This window comes from Pseudorca crassidens, chromosome 4 (assembly GCF_039906515.1).
Source record: "Pseudorca crassidens isolate mPseCra1 chromosome 4, mPseCra1.hap1, whole genome shotgun sequence".
Taxonomy (NCBI): Eukaryota; Metazoa; Chordata; class Mammalia; order Artiodactyla; family Delphinidae; genus Pseudorca; species Pseudorca crassidens.
The window spans coordinates 149,132,570-149,153,720 of record NC_090299.1 but is presented as its reverse complement, the minus strand read 5'-3'; the positions used below and the strand labels follow the sequence as shown (position 1 = coordinate 149,153,720).

At 41.1% G+C, this 21,151-nt stretch overlaps 1 protein-coding gene across 1 annotated transcript in view; it reads left to right on the top strand.

Moving 5' to 3' along the window:
* The first annotated feature begins 528 nt into the window (after positions 1-528).
* Positions 529-21,151, top strand: part of TMA16 (translation machinery associated 16 homolog) — a 43,939-nt gene continuing 23,316 nt past the window's right edge. Inside the window, exons 1-2 of the mRNA XM_067737027.1 lie at positions 529-781; positions 16,090-16,202. Of these exons, the coding sequence (XP_067593128.1) occupies positions 779-781; positions 16,090-16,202 (116 nt within the window). The 5' untranslated portion in view covers positions 529-778. The remainder of the gene's footprint in view (positions 782-16,089; positions 16,203-21,151) is intronic.

Below are 21,151 nucleotides of genomic sequence, written 5' to 3'. Positions count from 1 at the left end.
CATGTCGCCTTGGAATATGAGCTGAGCTAGGGCAGGAATATCGTCGGCGTATTCCCAAGGCCTGGCACACAGTAGGAGAGCATTCAGTGTTTGCTGAACGAATATATTGTCCACGGAATCCTCCCAAGTACAGATGGAACGAAGACTCACACATCGTGAGAACAACACAGAAAAACCGGGTGGGAAGGAGCCTCGAGTGGGCAGAGGGGGGCTTCACGGGTGAGGAAACAGCCTTGGGGGAACTTCGCTCAGGCGGCCCGGAGGCGCGGAGGGCAGGCCTGCGCCCGGGGGACGCGGCGGCCCTGGGCGCCACCGGCAGCGGGCGGCGTGCGCGAGGCCGGAGCCCGGTGCCGCCACGTCCGAAGGGGTGCGCGGCCCGGGAGCTGCGCGCCGGGCAGACGCCCGAGACCCCGCGGGGCCGGGCAGCCACCGCCGGGAGCGCCGAGCCCAGGTCGCTGCCTCACGCCCGGCGCCGCCCCGTTCACCCTTAGCCCGGAGCTCCGCCACCCCGCCCACGGCGCCCGGCGAGCACGCGGGGAGCCTGTCTGCGCGGCGGGGGCGTGAGAGTCCGCCACGGCCCACAAAGGTGAGGTCTTGTTTCCGGGGACGTTTTAGGGAAGAACACTCGTCCCTCCCCCTGCCGGTCAGGTGAGCCCGGCTTCTTCCGCTCCTCGTGGATTTGGCCGGAGTCGTCTCGTGAGCTGTTGCCGCCGTCGACTCTGAGGTCTCGCCGTGTGGACTCGGGGGTCCGGAGGTCCCAGGCCGCGAGAACGTCACCATGGTGGGTCCCACCCATTTCTGGAAGGCTCCGGTTGGCGGCGGGGAGGGCGGGCCGGCGTCGGGCCGCTGGGAGCGGGGTGCGGAGGGAGAGCGGTGGGCGGTGCGCGGGCTGCGGTGCAGGCACGGGTTCCGGGCCGGGTCCTGCAGGGGTCTTAGGGCGCCTGCCGCTGTCCCCAGCCCGCGGGGAATCCGCGGGTTTCCGTGTACTCGCTCCTCAGCGGTGTAGGAGCGGGGGGCGGACGGGGCGCGTCGGGGACGGCGTAGTCGCCGGTCCTCGCGGCCGCTCACCACCCCTCAGTGTCCTACTCCCGCCCCAGACCTTGCCTCCACGCCCCTCATCCCCTCCGTCGCACTGACACTTGGTTTTTATTAAAAATGCAGTGGATGCAGAAGAGCGCTTATGTAGCACGTTTAAGTATAAACCGTATAAGGAACTCTCGTTTATCCGTTTTTCACTTTAAGAACACGTCTGTGTTCTCCTTGAACCTATATTTCCAGGAGCCACTCAGAGGTAAACAGTATCTAAATTATGCTTGCTTGTTTTTATGTTTACTCCTTATGTTTATATTACAAAACTGCTATTTTTTTCCTTTTTACTTCTGTTGTTGAGAATAATTCTTGAATGGGAACATGTTTTGTAAATAGTCACTTTTCAATTAGTTTCTAACGAAAACAACAGCATAAAGTTTATAATCTGGTAATAAGTTGTGATACTCTGGTCTCAGTGCCATTAGTCCCCTTTCTCTGTCACTTTCCATTTTCTCTTTTTCCTTTTCATTGTATTTTTATTTTTCATGTCTGTCTACAGTCTTTTTGCTTTAGATTATATATACGTTTGTGTAAATTAAGTCTTTTTATTTATCAGTATGTGCGGTGGCCAGCTGTTTATAATTTTCTTTTCTAGGCTTTCCTAGAAAACCTTGGCTCCCTTGTCTGGACTCCCGATTCTGTTTTATTTGTCTCTGTTTCTGTTTTTATGCCTATAAGCGTAGTAAGTATTAAAGCGATTACCTGCTAGTAAGAACTGGTTTCTGAGAGTAGTAAAACTAAAGAAAAACATTAATGAAAATCTACCTAGTATACCAGCTTTGGGGATCATGTTACATGTACGTGGTTTAAAAAAAAAAAAAGAGTAAAATGTTGTCCGTGAAATGTGTGTTAATTTCCTTTTACTGCTGTGAAAAATTAATACAAATTTAATGGCTTGAAACAACACAGATTCATTCTCTTATATTCCTGGAGATCAGAAGTCCAAAAATGAGCCTTACTGAGCTAGAATCAAGGTGTAGGTGGGGCTGTTTTCCTTCAGGATGCTCTAGTGGAGAATCTCGTCCCTTTTTCCAGTTTCTAGAGGTTGGCTCTTGGCCTTCCTTCTCTTCAAAGCCATCAGTGTAACATCTTCAAATCTGCCTGAAGAGAAGGGCACATCTCTTTCTCTTGACAGTGATCCTTCTGCCTCCCTCTTATAAAGACCTTGCAATTATTTTGGGCCCTTGTGGATAATCCAGGATAATCTCCCCATCTCAGGATCTTCGATGGCATCTGTACAGTCCTTTTTGCCATGTGTGGTAACACATTCATGGGTGTGGGGGAATTAGAGCATGGTCATCTTTGGGAGGGAGGGCATTCTACCTACAACAAAAAGTAGGTCTGCCTCCAACTGTGTTACCTAATTCCCTAGCTCAGTTGAGAAACAACCACTGTTAGAACACAGTTTCTTAGATAATCATTCAGATATTTCATATGAATGTGCCAGTATATATGTCCTCTGACCTCCCTCTTTTTATAGAAGCAGTATGCTAGACACGCTCCTAATGCCCCTTGCTTTTTTTCTTCTACCTGATCTTAGACATCAATCTACGTGAGTACACATAGATCTACCTCTTGCTTTTTTAACAGCTGACATCCTATTGTTTGCTTTTACTGTAATTTATTTACCAGGTCTCTGATGGACACTTAAGCTGTTTCCATCCTTTTGCTATTACAAACACTGCTGCATTGATTATTATTTGTTTTGTACATGTGTAAATATGTCTGTAGACTAAATTAATAGAAGTAGGATTCCTTGATCAAAAGACGTGCAGTTTTTATTTTGAAAAGAACTATCAAATCACCTTCCAGAAGATTGTACCAATTTACATCCCGCTTATTAGTGAGACTACTAACTCACCCACAGTGTCACTAATGCAGTGTGAATAAATAATTTTTAAAAATCTTTTTTATACATTAAAAATTATAGTTGATTGAGGTTTTAATTTACATTTCTTTTAAGGTAGAGCACACATCTTTTCAAAACCTAAAAGGCATTTATCTATACTCTTTCTTGTGAGCTGTTTTTATTTTAGGTTACTAATCTTTTTCTCATTGATTTCATAATGGTGCGTGTTGCATTGTAGGTGCTTATTAAATATCTGTTCATCTGAGCTTAGCCCTAGCCCCTTTTCTTATTCTATTGAAGAGACTCTTATCTCTGTGGCTTTAAAGTACCTCCTTTAACCCCACGTTATCCCAAATTTGTATCTTCAGCCCAGACCTGTTTTCTAGGTGCCAGACTCATAACTTTATTTACTTAGTTTACATCTCTACTTAGCAGTCTCCAGGGCATCTTAAACCAGTGGCTGAAAGTGGGTTCTTGATGCCCCCTGTCTCCATGTGCCAATTCCTGTCTTAGTGGGAGTTCTGACCACTTGGTTGCTTTGTTGCAAACGTGGGAGTCATACTGGACTCTTCCCTTTCCCTCACCGTCCATAGTCAGTTCTGTCATTCTGTCTTCAAAATGCATTTCATACCTTGCCATTTGTCTCCATCTTCACTGTCACCCTGGTTGTGCCACTCAACTGTCATCTTTTTCTTAATGACCTCAATACTTCAGTAGTCTTGCTTCTTACTGTATCTCTGTCCAAATTGTCCTATATACAGCAGCTCACATTATTCTTAAAAAACCAAGTAGGTCTCAAGTCCTCGGGGAGTCTCTTCCTGATTTCCCAAAGTTAGGTACGCCTATTATATGGTGGCCATTTTCTGGCCAGCACTTACTAAGTTATATAGTTATTCATGAGATAACTAGATTGTAAATTACGTAGTTAGGATATAACTAGACTGTAAGCAAGTCCATGTCTGTTTTTAATCCTGGAACCTCACTGCCTATTTTAATATATGGTAGTGTGTGCTCAGTAAGTTTGTGGGTTTTTGTTTTTTTTGGTCAGTGAACATTAGTATAAGATAGAGGTGTTAAGAGTGGTAGCAGAAGAATGGGAGAAATGGTTAATTCTGACTAGGTATCGATGGGTAAGTCAGGAATAACATAAAGTTGAGCCTGATGTTAGATTTTTGCATGAAAGGTAAAGTCGGCATTAGAGAATTATTAAGATATTTTCTTAATGTTAAGGAGAGTATTGTTTGTGAGCCTTTAAAATTATTTTTATATGAGGTATTTCACACGATTTTAAAGAACTTTTTAAAATATTTTTTACTCATAGTAGCTCAGTGTACAGTATACAGTAAAATATTCACTTGGGTCAACATCCCACTTTCTTTTCTTTCCTTCCAACTATTATTTTCAACCCAGTAGAACATGTTTGTAGTCTTCAGGGAGCTGCAATGTAGGAGATAAGCACACGTGTGGAATTAAATGACTGGTCAGTGCAGTATGTTAAGTGCTATGGGAGAAACGCTACCCAGAGAGAAAGGATACTGAGATGTGAAATGGTTACATATTTGTGGATGTCTTCACAAATATGTGAACTGGAAATGGTCCTTGAAAATTGAATGGGATTTAGCAAGGCTTATGTGGAGAACAGTTAAGTTCCTTTCTGGATGCTCTAACTATGTATTTGTCATTGACACTTGTCGTTGGCATCAAATTTATCTGTTAAGCAAAGGAAATGCCCTAGCGTTCTTCAGGGTAGAGTGCCTGCAAAAAAATGGTGCAGGTTCTGTTAATTAGTTCATTACATTCCTGTTATGTCTTCGATGTTAAGTGACTTAGTATATCATATTCTAGAATTTATTTTGTGCTTTAGGGTATTTGGAGTTTAAGGTATTATATACTGTAAGCTTTCTCAGTTGTAGGCATGGCTTTACTCCTCTACATTTTTTTTTTTTAAGTATTCATATACCTTTGTGTACCTTAAGTGTGTTTGGTGAAATGATCATTCTTCTAGGTTTCTAGTTGAATTGGGCAGTCTAAATGACACTTTTGTTTCTAGTTGAGCCTAGATTCTTTGATGGCTTTGATACTATTTTAGGAAAAGTTCCATTTTGTTATTTATGATTTTAACAGGAATATTTAAAGCATATTGCTCCTGAAATACCCCTCTTTGTTGCGGTGTTGTTTGAATAAACTACTTGTGTGTTTTCTTTGTTACTCTGAAGTATGAATCCAAAGACTAGTTTATAATGAATTTTCTGAAGTAATCACTAAAGATTGTATGTAAGAGAGACTTTTAATATCAGTGTTCTTTTTTTGTTTTTTTTTTAACATCTTTATTGGGGTATAATTGCTTTACAATGGTGTGTTAGTTTCTGCTTTATAACAAAGTGAATCAGTCATACATAAACATATGTTCCCATATGTCTTCCCTCTTGCATCTCCCTCCCTCCCACCCTCCCTATCCCACCATTCCAGGCTGTCACAAAGCACCGAGCCAATATCCCTGTGCCATGCGGCTGCTTCCCACTAGCTATCTACCTTACTACGTTTGTTAGTGTGTATATGTCCATGACTCTCTCTCGCCCTGTCACAGCTCACCCTTCCACCTCCCCATAACCTCAAGTCTGTTCTCTAGGAGGTGTGCGTCTTTATTCCTGCCTTACCCCTAGGTTCTTCATGACATTTTTTTTTCTTAAATTCCATATATATATGTGTTAGCATATGGTATTTTTTTTTTCTTTCTGACTTACTTCACTCTGTATGACAGACTCTAGGTCTATCCACCTCATTACAAATAGCTCAATTTCGTTTCTTTTTATGGCTGAGTAATATTCCATTGTATATATGTGCCACATCTTCTTTATCCATTCATCCGATGATGGGCACTTAGGTTGTTTCCATCTCCGGGCTATTGTAAATAGAGCTGCAATGAACATTTTGGTACATGACTCTTTTTGAATTTTGGTTTTCTCAGGGTATATGCCCAGTAGTGGGATTGCTGGGTCATATGGTAGTTCTATTTGTAGTTTTTTAAGGAACCTGCATACTGTTCTCCATAGTGGCTGAACCAATTCACATTCCCACCAGCAGTGCAAGAGTGTTCCCTTTTCTCCACACCCTCTCCAGCATTTATTGTTTCTAGATTTTTTTGATGATGGCCATTCTGACTGGTGTGAGATGATATCTCATTGTAGTTTTGATTTGCATTTCCCTAATGATTAATGATGTTGAGCATTCTTTCATGTGTTTGTTGGCAGTCTGTATATCTTCTTTGGAGAAATGCCTGTTTAGGTCTTCTGCCCATTTTTGGATTGGGTTGTTTGTTTTTTTGTTATTGAGCTGCATTAGCTGCTTGAAAATTTTGGAGATTAAACCTTTGTCGGTTGCTTCATTTGCAAATATTTGCTCCCATTCTGAGGGTTGTCTTTTGGTCTTGTTTATGGTTTCCTTTGCTGTGCAAAAGCTTTGAAGTTTCATTAGGTCCCATTTGTTTATTTTTGTTTTTATTTCCATTACTCTAGGAGGTGGGTCAGAAAGGATCTTGCTGTGATTTATGTCATAGAGTGTTCTGCCTATGTTTTCCTCTAAGAGTTTGATAGTTTCTGGCCTTACATTTAGGTCTTTAATCCATTTTGACCTTATTTTTGTGTATGGTGTTAGGGAGTGATCTAATCTCATACTTTTAAATGTACCTGTCCAGTTTTCCCAGCACCACTTATTGAAGAGGCTGTCCTTTCTCCACTGTACATTCCTGCCACCTTTATCAAATATAAGGTGTCCATATGTGCGTGGGTTTATCTCTGGGCTTTCTATCCTGTTCCATTGATCTATCTTTCTGTTTTTGTGCCAGTACCATACCGTCTTGATAACTGTAGCTTTGTAGTATAGTCTGAAGTCAGGGAGCCTGATTCCTCCAGTTCCTTTTTTCGTTCTCAAGATTGCTTTGGCTATTTGGGGTCTTTTGTGTTTCCATACAAATTGCAAAATTTTTTGTTCTAGTTCTGTGAAAAATGCCAGTGGTAGTTTGATAGGGATTGCATTGAATCTATAGATTGCTTTGGGTAGTAGAGTCATTTTCACAATGTTGATTCTTCCAATCCAAGAACATGGTATATCTCTCCATCTATTTGTATCATCTTTAATTTCTTTCATCAGTGTCTTGTAGTTTTCTGCATATAGGTTTTCTTTCTCCTTAGGTAGGTTTATTCCTAGCTATTTTATTCTTTTTGTTGCAATGGTAAATGGGAGTGTTTTCTTTATTTCACTTTCAGATTTTTCATCATTAGTATATAGGAATGCCAGAGATTTCTGTGCATTAATTTTGTATCCTGCCACTTTACCAAATTCATTGATTAGCTCTGGTAGTTTTCTGGTAGCATCTTTAGGATTCTCTATGTATAGGATCATGTCATCTGCAAATAGTGAGAGCTTTACTTCTTCTTTTCCGATTTGGATTCCTTTTATTTCCTTTTCTTCTCTGATTGCTGTGGCTAAAACTTCCAAAACTATGTTGAATAAGAGTGGTGAGAGTGGGCAACCTTGTCTTGTTCCTGATCTTAGTGGAAATGCTTTCAGTTTTTCACCATTGAGGATGATGTTTGCTGTGGGCTTGTCATAGATGGCCTTTATTATGTTAAGGAAAGTTCCCTCTATGCCTACTTTCTGCAGGGTTTTTATCATAAATGGGTGTTGACTTTTGTCGAAAGCTTTCTCTGCATCTATTGAGATGATCATATGGTTTTTCTCCTTCAATTTGTTAATATGGTTTATCACATTGATAGATTTGCGTATATTGAAGAATCCTTTCATTCCTGGAATAAACCCCACTTGATCATGGTGTATGATTGTTTTAACGTGCTGTTGGATTCTGTTTGCTAGTATTTTGTTGAGGATTTTTGCATCTATGCTCATCAGTGATATTGGCCTGTAGTTTTCTTTCTTTGTGACATCCTTGTCTGGTTTTGGTATCAAGGTGATGGTGGCCTCGTAGAATGAGTTGGTAATGTTCCTCCCTCTGCTATATTTTGGAAGAGTTTGAGAAGGATAGGTGTTAGCTCTTCTCTAAATGTTTGATAGAATTCGCCTGTGAAGCCATCTGGTCCTGGGCTTTTGTTTGTTGGAAGATTTTTAATCACAGTTTCAATTTCAGTGCTTGTGATTGGTCTGTTCATATTTTCTATTTCTTCCTGATTCAGTCTTGGCAGGTTGTGCATTTCTAAGAATTTGTCCATTTCTTCCAGATTGTCCATTTTATTGGCATAGAGTTGCTTGTAGTAATCTCTCATGATCTCTTTTATTTCTGCAGTGTCAGTTGTTACCTCTCCTTTTTCATTTCTAATTCTATTGATTTGAGTCTTCTCCCTTTTTTTCTTGATGAGTCTGGCTAGTGGTTTATCTATTTTGTTTATCTTCTCAAAGAACCAGCTTTTAGTTTTGATCTTTGCTATTGTTTCCTTCATTTCTTTCTTCATTTATTTCTGATCTGATTTTTATGATTTCTTTCCTTCTGCTAGCTTTGGGTTTTTTTTTGTTTTTCTTTCTCTAATTGCTTGAGGTGCAAGGTTAGGTTGTTTATTCGAGATGTTTCCTGCTTCTTAAGGTGGGCTTGTATTGCTATAAACTTCCCCTTAGAACTGCTTTTGCTGCATTCCATAGGTATTGGGTCGTTGTGTCTCCATTGTCATTTGTTTCTAGGTATTTTTTGATTTCCTCTTTGATTTCTTCAGTGATCACTTCATTATTAAGTAGTGTATTGTTTAGCCTCCATGTGTTCGTATTTTTTACAGATCTTTTCCTGTAATTGATATCTAGTCTCATGGCGTTGTGGTCAGAAAAGATACTTGATACAATTTCAATTTTCTTAAATTTACCAAGGCTTGATTTGTGACCCAAGATATGATCTATCCTGGAGAATGTTCCATGAGCACTTGAGAAAAATGTGTATTCTGTTGGTTTTGGATGGAGCGTCCTATAAATATGAATTAAGTCCATCTTGTTTAATGTATCATTTAAAGCTTGTGTTTCCTTATTTTTTTTCATTTTGGATGATCTGTCCATGGGTGAAAGTGGGGTGTTAAAGTCCCCTACTATGAATGTGTTACTGTCGATTTCCCCTTTCATGGCTGTTAGTATTTCCCTTATGTATTGAGGTGCTCCTATGTTGGGTGCATAAATATTTACAATTGTTATATCTTCTTCTTGGATCGATCCCTTGATCATTATGTAGTGTCCTTCTTTGTCTCTTTTAATAGTCCTTATTTTAAAGTCTATTTTGTCTGATATGAGAATTGCTACTCCAGCTTTCTTTTGGTTTCCATTTGCATGGAATATCTTTTTCCATCCCCTTACTTTCAGTCTGTATGTGTCTCTAGGTCTGAAGTGGGTCTCTTGTAGACGGCATATATAAGGGTCTTGTTTTTGTATCCATTCAGCTAATCTTTGTCTTTTGGTAGGAGCATTTAGTCCATTTACATTTAAGGTAATTATCGATATGTATGTTCCTATTCCCATTTTCTAAATTGTTTTGGGTTCGTTATTATAGGTCTTTTCCTTCTCTTGTGTTTCTTGCCTAGAGAAGATCCTTTAGCATTTGTTGTAAAGCTGGTTTGGTGGTGCTGAACTCTCTCAGCTTTTGCTTGTCTGTAAAGGTTTTAATTTCTCCATCAAATCTGAATGAGATCCTTGCTGGGTAGAGTAGTCTTGGCTGCATGTTTTTCTCCTTCATCACTTTCATTATGTCCTGCCACTCCCTTCTGGCTTGTAGGGTTTCTGCTGAAAGATCAGCTGTTAACCTTATGGGGATTCCCTTATGTGTTATTTGTTGTTTTTCCCTTGCGGCTTTTAATATGCTTTCTTTGTATTTAATTTTTGACAGTTTGATTAATATGTGTCTTGGCGTATTTCTCCTTGGATTTATCCTGTATGGGACTCTCTGTGCTTCCTGGACTTGATTAACTATTTCCTTTCCCATATTAGGGAAGTTTTCAACTATAATCTCTTCAAATATTTTCTCCGTCCCTTTCTTTTTCTCTTCTTCTTCTGGAACCCCTATAATTCGAATGTTGGTGCGTTTAATGTTGTCCCAGAGGTCTCTGAGACTGTCCTCAGTTCTTTTCATTCTTTTTTCTTTATTCTGCTCTGCAGTAGTTATTTCCACTATTTTATCTTCCAGGTCACTTATCTGTTCTTCTGCCTCAGTTATTCTGCTATTGATCCCATCTAGAGTACTTTTAATTTCATTTATTGTGTTGTTCATCGTTGCTTGTTTCATCTTTATTTCTTCTAGGTCCTTGTTAACTGTTTCTTGCATTTTGTCCATTCTATTTCCAAGATTTTGGATCATCTTTAGTATCATTATCCTGAATTCTTTTTCAGGTAGACTGGCTATTTCCTCTTCATTTGTTAGGTCTGGTGCATTTTTATCTTGCTCCTTTATCTGCTGTGTGTTTTCTGTCTTCTCATTTTGCTTATCTTACTGTGTTTGGGGTCTCCTTTTTGCAGACTGCAGGTTCGTAGTTCCCGCTGTTTTTGATGTCTGTCTCCAGTGGCTAAGGTTGGTTCAGTGGGTTGTGTATGCTTCCTGGTGGAGGGGACTAGTGCCTGTGTTGTGGATGAGGCTGGATCTTGTCTCTCTAGTGGGCAGGTTCACGTCTGGTGGTGTGGTTTGGGGTGTCTGTGGCCTTATTATGATTTTAGGCAGCCTCTCTGCTAATGGGTGGTGTTGTGTTCCTGTTTTGCTAGTTGTTTGGCATAGGTTGTCCAGCACTGTGGCTTGCTGGTCGTTGAGTGAAGCTGGGTGCTGGTGTTAAGATGGAGATCTCTGGGAGATTTTCGCCGTTTGCTATTATGTGGAGCTGGGAGGTCTCTTGTTGACCAGTGTCCTGAAGTTGGCTCTCCTACCTCAGAGGCAGAGCCCTGACTCCTGGCTGGAGCACCAAGAGCCTTTCATCCACACGGCTCAGAATAAAAGGGAGAAAAAGTAGAGGGAATTAGTAGAAGTATGAGAAAAGAAAGAAGGAAAGGAGGGAAGGAAGGAAGGAAGAAAGAAGCAAAGAAGGAAAGAAGGCAAGAAGGAAAGGAGGGAGGGAGGAAGGAAGGAAGGAGGGAAAGAAGGAAAAAAGACAGAAAGAAAGAAGATACAGTAAAAATAAAAGTATAATAAAGTTATTGAATTAAAAAATTATTATTTAGAAAAAAAAAGGGACGGATAGAACCTTAGGACAAAGGTTGGAAGCAAAGCTATACAGACAAAATCTTACACAGAAGCATACACATATACCCTCACTAAAAGAGGTAAAGGGGGAAAAATCATAAATCTTGCTGTCAGAGACCACCTCCTCAATTTGGGATGATTCGTTGTCTAAGGGAGGGAAGGAAGTAAGGAAAGAAAGAAAGAAAGAAAAAAGAACGAAGGTAAAGTATAATAACGTTATTAAAATTAAAATTGATTATTAAGAAAAAATTAAAAAAACCATGGACGGATAGAACCCTAGGACAAGTGGTGGAAGCAAGACTATACAGACAAGATCTCACACAGAAGCATACACATACACACTCACAAAAAGAGGAATAGGGAAAAAAATCATAGATCTTGCTCCTGAAGTCCACTTCCTTAATTTGGGATGATTGGTTGTCTATTCATGTATTCCACAGATGCAGGGTATATCAAGTTGATTGTGGAGCTTTAATCCGCTGCTCCTGAGGCTGCTGGGAGAGATTTCCCTTTCTCTTCTTTGCTCTCACAGCTCACCGGGGCTCAGCTTTGGATTTGGCCCTGCCTCTGCGTGTAGGTCGCTGGAGGGCGTCTGTTTTTTGCTCAGACAGGACGGGGTTAAAGGAGCCGCTGATTCGGGGGCTCTGGCGCACTCAGGCCGGCGGGGAGGGAGGGGCACGGCGTGCGGGGCGGGCCTGCGGCGGCAAAGTCCGGCGTGACTTTGCACCAGCCTGAGGCCCGCCGTGCGTTCTCCCGGGGAAGTTGTCCCTGGATCCCGGGAACCTGGCAGTGGCGGGCTGCACAGGCTCCGCGGAAGAGGGGTGTGGAGAGTGACCTGTGTTCGCACACAGGCCCCTTGGTGGCGGCAGCAGCAGCCTTAGCGTCTCCCGCCCGTCTCTGGGGTCCGCGGTTTTAGCCGGGGCTCGCGCCCGTCTCTGGAGCTCCTTTAAGCAGCGTTCTTAAACCCCTCTCCTCACGCACCAGGAATCAAAGAGGTAAGGAAAAGTCTCTTGCCTCTTCGGCAGGTGCAGACTTTTCCCCGGACTCCCTCCCGGCTAGCCGTGGTGCACTAACCCCTTCAGGCTATGTTCAAGCCGCCAACCCCAGTCCTCTCCCTTCGCTCCGTCCGAAACCGAAACCGAGCCTCAGAGCCTCAGCTCGCAGCCCCGCCCGCCCCGGCGGGTGAGCAGACAAGCCTCTCGGGCTGGTGAGTGCCAGTCGGCACCGATCCTCTGTGCGGGAATCTCCCCGCTTTGCCCTCCGCACCCGTTGCTGTGCTCTCCTCCGAGGCTTCGAAGCTCCCCCTTCCGCCTCCCGCAGTCTCCGCCCGCGAAGGGGCTTCCTAGTGTGTGGAAACTTTTCCTCCTTCACAGCTCCCTCCCACTGGTGCAGGTGCTGTCCCTATTCTTTTGTCTCTGTTTTTTCTTCTTCTTTTTTTTTCTTTTGCCCTACCCAGGTACGTGGGGAGTTTCTTGCCTTTTGGGAGGTCTGAGGTCTTCTGCCAGCCTTCAGTAGGTGTTCTGTAGGAGTTGTTCCACGTGTAGATGTATTTCTGGTGTATCTGTGGGGAGGAAGGTGATCTCCGCGTCTTACTCTTCCGCCATCTTCAAGGTCCAATATCAGTTTTCTTAACCGGAATATTTCTGTTGTGCCAGAAACTTTTGAAAGCTTCTGTTATTCAGAGTAGTCTGTGATGCTTATGAAAAAAATGTATTTTTGTTGTATCTTTGAGAGTTTAATTTGGTGCTTTTTGAAACATAAAATACTGAGTTTTAATTGAAAATACACCTTAAATCCCTCTCCCCCCAGTTTTGTTATATGTTTACATTCTGTACATTTTTATGAATTGTCAGATGTTTTACAAAATAAATTTGGACAATCCCTGATTGATGGAGATTAATTGCTTTTTAATTAAGAGATACTTAGCTTGAGTAGACCGTAATTAATAGATTAATTTTCATTGATAGGGTTTTACTTCACTTTTCCCCTGTTGAAGTATTTTGTTGGTTTTTATTTTTTAAAGTAATATATTGAAACATTAAATTGTTTTGAAATTTAATATTTTATGATACATGTTTCTGTGCCTTATTATATATTTATAACATGCCTTGAGGCAACCTTTTCATGAATAAATTATAATAAGAAATCATAGTCTACTGTTGAGTCAGAATATAAGTTCAGTTTTTTTGTATTTTCTTTGTACTAAGTCTTGGAGGTTCTTTAACTGAGATCTAAAGCTGTGCAGACATTTTTATACTCCAATGGTATCAGTATTTCTTGTTCTAAAGAAAGTTTTTAAATCTTTAAAGGAAATTTTTTTTAGACTTGGACATACTGCTGAACCGTTACACAGCTCTGTAACTTAAGTTTTACAGCTTCAGAAACCATCTTTTTTTCTTGAGATTTTTGTGACCTTGTTTCATTTTTTTAAGCATTTTATTTGTTGGAATAAAGATATCTTTTCAAAGAGATCTTTGCTTTATTTTTTGGTCTTGCATTAGTTATCCCTTTAACATGCTATCCCACAATTTATCAACTTAAAACAACAGAATTTATTATCTCATACTTTTTCTGGGTCACAGATCAGGATCCTTACCTGGATCCTCTCCATCAAGGTTTCTCACCAGTTTCAGTCAAGGTATAACCTGAAGCTGTGGTTTCATCTCGGCACAGCTGTGGATGATCCATTTCCCAGCTCACTCACATTTTTCTTGTTGGGATTCAGCTCCTCGTGGACTGCTGGACCAAGGGCCTCTGTTCTTCAGTGCCTGTCCGCCGAGGCCTCTCTCAGTTACTTGTCACAGGGGCCCCTGTGTATGTAGGGCAGCTCACTACAAGCCAGCTGGTCTCCATCAGAGTGAGCCAGAAGAGGGCAAAAGAGAGCGGGCAAGACCGAGCCCGGGTCCTTTCATAACCTAATCTTGGGATTGATAACTCATCGCTTTTGCCCCAGGCTAGTCAATAACGTGAGCTCACGCTCAGGGAGGGGGTTACAGGTGGGCGCAAACAGACTTGATTTATGTTTGCTGGGCACACTTCATGCACAAAAGTTCCTTCTCACACCTTCCTTTCTCCTTCCTCCCTCCCCGCCACATGTGCAGAGAGACACACAAAAGAATGCACATACTCTTATGATGGTTTCACACTTTATACTCCTATACTTGTAACAGCTTCCAGGGGCATCCTGGGTTTCACACTTGGAGTTAATCTTCTCTGGTCAGGTTTATCAAGAAGTGAGCAGTAAATATTAAATATTTCAGTAAATATTTGTTGATGAAATGAGTACATGTGTGAGGTGGTCATTTTAACTAATTCTGCCTGGAGAGTTTTACAAAGGAAGTGACTTTGAGCTACGTCTTGTCAAAGGACAAGTAAGGAAATGGATTTTGCAGGCAGAGGTAGCAACAAGTATAGTCTCCAGATGTAAATAAACAGCAAGGTATATTCTAGAATTGGTGAGAAGTTAGTAAGAATGGGATGAAGGATCTTTGGAAGAATGGGATATAATGCTGGAGAAGTAGGTTGGGGTAGATTGTTTTCCACGTTAAGGATTTAGGGCCTGAGTTAGTGCAGCTCTTTAGCAGGGGAGAAGGACTTTACTAATTAGTGTTCTAGGAAGATAAGCTCTGTCACTTCCAATGAAAAAGAACTAGCAGTGAGAACCTAAAGGCCATCCTAATCATGAAAGATCATGAGACTGAATTAAGACAGTGACAGTAGGTTTGAAGAGAATATTCTAGAAACATGACCTTTTTGAGAATTAGGTATGTTAGCTAATGCCTCTTTTTCTTCTGTAATCCTGTATTTTTTCTGAGAATAAAGATTATATTTACTAACCGCTTATGTAATCCTCCCTTACATATAATATAGATGGAATATGTGTTTTGATTTTCTTTTCCACTTCTCACTGGCTGGAGTGTAGACCTGCTTTTAAGCCATTTTGAACTCTGGATAGATACGAGGTTACAGCCTAAGGATAGTAGGATAACAAGGTGGAAGGAGTTTGGATCTCAGGGCTTTGTGGAACAGAACCTCCAGCTCCTTTTTACATGAGAGAGCTAAGCTTTATCTGGGTTAAGCCACTACTTTTTGGCTTTCTATTATAGGGAGCCAAACAAAATTCCTAAGTAATATAGGTCAGATATAAGATACAGAATTATGTAGGAATAAAAAGTTACTGAAATACTAGACAACTAGTTTAGAGGACCTAGTTAACTGGCATAAGGGTTGAATGGGATGTGCTAATTTCGAGATGGCTTATATTATTTCCTCTGTTCCTCATCTCCTGTGAGCCCAAGTTTGATTTGCTTTATTCACTGCCCAGCGTTCCACGTGTAGCTTCTGCAGTCGGGCTCGCATTAACATCCTGTGTTCCTTCTGCCCTCTTTCAACTTTCTTAACTTTGATGCAAATTTCCAACCGTGAGTCTTCTCACTATCTGCATTCTTTGTATCTGCTTTGAAGCTGGAACAGTTGAAGAGCTGGTTCATTGACTCTGTGCCTTTCTTTCTGTTCTTACATTAATGGAGAATAGTTCTGAATACAGTTGACCCTTGAACAATGCAAGGTTAGGGGCACTGATCCTCCATACAGTCAAAAATCTGCATGTAATTTATAGTCGGCCCTCCATATATGCAGTTCCTCCATAACTGTGGATCATGTAGCACTGTAGTATTTACTGTGGGAAAAAAATCAATCTGTGTTTAAGTGGACCCATGCATTTCAAACCGATGTTCAAGGGTCAACTGTATGTATATCATTTCTGTTAGGAGCATGGAAACAAAGACTTTGAGTCTGGCGTTTCTCCTGATTCGTAGTGTAGTATTTCTGACTCACAGTATTTCTGTTATATTACTGTTTTAAATTTTTATTTATAAAGAAAATTTTTTGAGAGAAGTCATTTATGTATCTGACTGTGTGTGCCATATGTTTCTCTACATTTTAGCCTAAAGCACCAAAGGGAAAAAGTGTAGGACAAGAAAAAAAAGTCATCCATCCATACAGTAGAAAAGCGGCTCAAATTACGAGAGAGGCCCACAAACAAGAAAAAAAGGAAAAGTAAGTGTCTTCATTGTTTGTATTATGCATTGGTGAAAAGCCCTTTTATATATTTATTCCTAATCAGTATTCCCTTTCTCTTCCTTTAATAAATGTCTAAGTATGTTCTGTGCACTAAGGTAAAACAGTGAACGAGGATTCAGCTCTTAAAGCTTACCTAAAACAGATATATAAATATAAATGGATTGTGATGCGGGCAGTGAAGGAAAATTTTAAAGGATTATGGGATACAGAGTGAGGGAGAGGTTCTGTTTCACGTAAGACAGTCGTGGAAGGCTTCTCTGAAGACCTTACATTTGAGCAGAGAGCTGAAAGGTGTGAGGCAGTGAGCCATGCAGACATATATTAGGCAAGTAGGTTAAAGTGCCCATTAGATGTGGAAGACAAGAGATAGAATGGGCAGTTGAGTGTCCTGGGTCTGGGGCTCAGAGGATAGGTTAGGGATGTAGACACAGATTTGGGAGCCATCAGTGTCTAGCTGGAACTCGAAGTCATGAGACTGGATAAGATCACCTACCAATTAAATGAAGATAAGAGAGAGAGAGGAGCATCAAGGATTGAGTCCAGAGGCCCCTACCATTCAGAAGTTGGAGAAATGGGGAGGCTCTGACAAGCAAGCCTGAGAAAGAGGGAAAAAAAGATAGCGTTTCAAAGAGAAAACACTGATCAACCTGTGTCATTTGTTGGATTAACGCTGAGAATTGATTTAGTAATTTGATTTAGTAAAATGGAGAGCACTGTATATATATATATATTTTCTTGCATTGTTTTCTTAGTTGTTGCTCTGGAAATTTCAATTCACATCTTAAAACTGAAAACAACCTAGTTCAGGTTAATGTCAAGTTAATTTCAATAGTATAGAAAAAACTTGCTCCACTATAGGTCCATGACCCCTTTCTTTGTACTATTATTGTCATATAAGTTACATCTTTATATACTGTAAGCTTATAATTTCATAATTATCATTTTTATGCAGTTATCATAAGTTAGGACAAGAAAAGTGTTACAAACAAAAATACATTTATACTGTCTTTTCTATTTATTTACCTATGTAATTACCTTTTTTCATTGGTGCTCCTTATTTTTTCATGTGGATTCAAATTACTATTTACTGTCCTTTCATTTTGGCCAGAAGGACTCCCTTTAGTGTTTCTCATAAGGCAGGTCTGAAAATGACAAGATTCTCTCATTTTTGTTTATCCGAGAACGTCTTTAATTTTTCTTTCATTTCTGTAGACTCTGCTTCATTTTGCAGTTCCACTGTGTATAGAATTCTTGGTTCATAGCCTTCCTGTTCAACACTTGGAAGTCACCCCTTGGCCTTTGGCCTCCAGGGTTCTGATTAGGAGTCAGCTGTTAATCTTATTGAGGATCCCTTGTATGTGATGAGTCACTTTTCTCCTGATCTTTCAAGATATCCTCCTTGACTGTCAGTAGTTTGACAATGATAAGCCTAGTTGTGGATCTCTGAGTTCATCCACCATGAAGTTTGTTAAGCTTCTGAGGCATGTGGGTTAATGTTTTTCATCGAATTGGGAAATTTGGGGCCATTATTTTTTCAAATATCCTTTTGGTCCTCTCTCTCCTCTCCTGTGACTCCCATTATGCATATGTTGTATGTTTCTGAAAGGGTGTCCCCTTTCTGTTGCTCAGATCGGATAATTTCAACTGACTTGTTCTGATATTTGCTTGTCTTTGTCCAGAGGTCCAACCCTCTGGACTACTTCAGGAACAGTTTCTATTGTATGCTATTTTTAACCCCTGAGTATGGGCCCTACTTTCCTGTTTGTTCGTGGGTCTCCTAATTTTTTGTACTTTTTTGTTCAAAACTGGACATTTTAAGCAGGTTGACAATCTTGTTAATCAGACATGCCCTACCCCCAACCTCAGTCAGGTTTGCTGTTGTTGTGTTGTTGCTGTTTGCTTTGTGACTTTCCTGGACTAATTTTGTAAAGCCTTTTTGTTGTGTGTGGCCTTTGCAGTTTCTGTTGAGTTAGTGGTCAGCTAATGTTTGGACAGGGATTTCTTTAATTGCCTTCAACTAATGAGTCAGCCTTTATTGAGGGGCTATGTTAGTCTGTTGGATATGCTTTCAGTGCTCCAGTAGGCAGTTTATAGACTTCATTTCTCATTTGCACAGAGCCTCAGGGTTGCCCGGAGGTGAGAGAGTAGGACCTTCTCAGATCCTCCTTTGGTACAAACACAGTCCTGAATGTACATATATCATTCTAGATTCCCAGGAGTATGTTGGAGCTAGCTTTTCAAAGCCCTCTGTGGGCTTTCCATTCCTTAATTTTTCCTTTTAAATTTTTTTGGTCAGCCTTTTGTTAGCCCCCAACTGGTAATATCACTCAGGCAGCTGCTGTGTTAGACAGCTGCTGCTGAGATTGTTTCTGAGAAACAACCTGGGGATAGGGCTGCTTCCACAGAGTTAGCTCTGAGTTAGATGAAATAAAGTAATTCTGAGAACGGAGCTGTTCAGTCTGCTGCTGGTTGGGTCAGATGGTGACAACTCTCAGGATGAAGCTTTTGGGGAATTCCAAACCCAATCTGTTCTAGTGGCTGCTAGGAGGATGGCTTTTAACAACTACCATAAATTGCTAGTCTATTGGTTTTCAAGTCTACTGCAGAGCTGGGAAGAGGGGGATGGGATTAAAACACCATAGAGATTACTCTTCTTACTGAGATTGGGTCGTTTTTCTTGAGTAAATAAATGGACCTTGGATTGTTATAAGATTGGTTAATTTTTATACTTCTGAAAAGGTTGATTTTGACAAGTTTTATCAGTGTTCTCTTGCTTTTATGGAGGAGTAGATTTTTTTAAGTTCTTATTCTGCCATTCTGAAAATTGGCCTATATTCTTTTTTTTTTTTTTTTTTTTTTTTTTGCTGTACTTGGGCCTCTCACTGTTGTGGCCTCTCCCGTTGCGGAGCACAAGCTCCGGACGCGCAGGCTCAGCGGCTATGGCTCACGGGCCCAGCCGCTCCGCGGCATGTGGGATCTTCCCAGACCGGGGCACGAACCCGTGTCCCCTGCATCGGAAGGCGGACTCTCAACCACTGCGCCACCAGGGAAGCCCCTGGCCTATATTCTTGATGTGAAGAATTCATAGGAAAATTTTCTTCTTAGGAAAATTAAATATGTGTATGCTGCCCCTTCTTTTCTCCCCTTCCTATCCCTTAGCCACCCTTCTCTGATCAGCATCCCGCACTGTAATTTGCCTATTTTCCCTCCATCTGTGGGCTCTGAGAGTCCCCAGGAACTGCTATGGGATCAAATTTAAAAATTCCTTAAAATGAAGTTATGAAATCAAAATAGAAATCATCATTTAGATTATTTTAGAATAGCCTTAGCACTTTTTTTGGGGGGGTGGGGTTTGGAATATAAAGAGTACATCTTCATCTTATTTTATTTTTATTTATTTATTTATTGGAGTAAAATTGCTTTACAATGTTGTGTTAGTTTCTGCTGTACAATGAAGTGAATCAACTATATGTATACATGTATCCCCTCCCTCTTGGACCTCCCTCCTCCCCTTCCACCAACATCTAGGTCATCACATAGCACCGAGCTGAGCTCCCTGTGCTATACAGCAGGTTCCACTAACTATCTGTTTTACAGATGGTAGTGTATTTATGTCAAACCTAATCTCCCAGTTCGTCCCACCCTCCCCTTCCCCCACTGTGTCCACATGTCCATTCTCTACGTCTCTGTCTCTTCTTGCCCTACAGATAGGTTCACCTGTACCATTTTTCTAGAATCCACACATATGCGTTAATGTATGATATTTGTTTTTCTCTTTCTGGTTTACTTCACTCTCTATGACAGACTCTGGGTCCATCCACATCTCTACAAATGACCCAATTTCATTCCTATTTATGGCTGAGTAATATTCCATTGTATATATGTACCATATCTTCTTTATCCATTCATGTATCATTGGACATTTAGGTTGTTTCCATGTCCTGGCTATTGTAATTAGTGCTGCAGTGAACATTGGGGTACATGTGTCCTTTTGAATTACGGTTTTCTCAGGGTATATTCCCAGTAGTGGGATTGCCTGGTCATAGGGTAGTTCTATTTTTAGTTTTTAAGGAACCTTCATACTCTTCTCCATAGTGGCTACATCAATTTACATTCCCACCAACAGTGCAAAAGGGTTCCCTTTTCTCCATACCCTCTCCAGCATTTATTGCTTGCAGAATTTTTGATGATGGCCATTCTGACCGGTGTGAGGTGATACCTCATTGTAGTTTTGATTTGCATTTCTCTAAATTAATTAGTGATGTTGAGCATCTTTTCATATGCCTCTTGGCCGTCTGTATGTCTTCTTTGGTGAAATGTCTATTTAGGTCTTCCACCCATGTTTTAATTGGTTTTTTTTTTTTGATATTGAGCTCCGTGAGCTGTTTGTATATTGTGGAGATTAATCCTTTGTCCATTGCTTCATTTGCAAATATTTTTTCCCAGCCTTAGCATTTTAATGAATGCTACATACATTCGCATACTAGCTGATAGAAACCAGCACTTTCATTGTTAAATATTGATTCCTTGGCCAAGGCCAGTAGGGGTTAGCTGCTTTATAGTGATTTGGCTAGAAGTTTTCTTGAAAAGAATAGTCAAGTGCTGGGCTTCCCTGGTGGCACAGTGGTTGAGAGTCCGCCTGCCGATGCAGGGGACGCGGGTTTGTGCCCCGGTCCAGGAGGATCCCACATGCCGTGGAGCGGCTGAGCCCGTGAGCCATGGCCGCTGAGCCTGTGCGTCCGGAGCCTGTGCTCCGCAGCGGGAGAGGCCATAACAGTGAGAGGCCCGCGTACTGCAAAAAAACCCAAAAAACAAACCGAACAAACAAAAAGAATAGTCAAGTGCTATGATAGTATACTCGAATTTTCTTTCTTTTTTGTAAGGGAGGGTCTTTTTTTGTAATTAAGGGTTATTAGAATAATATT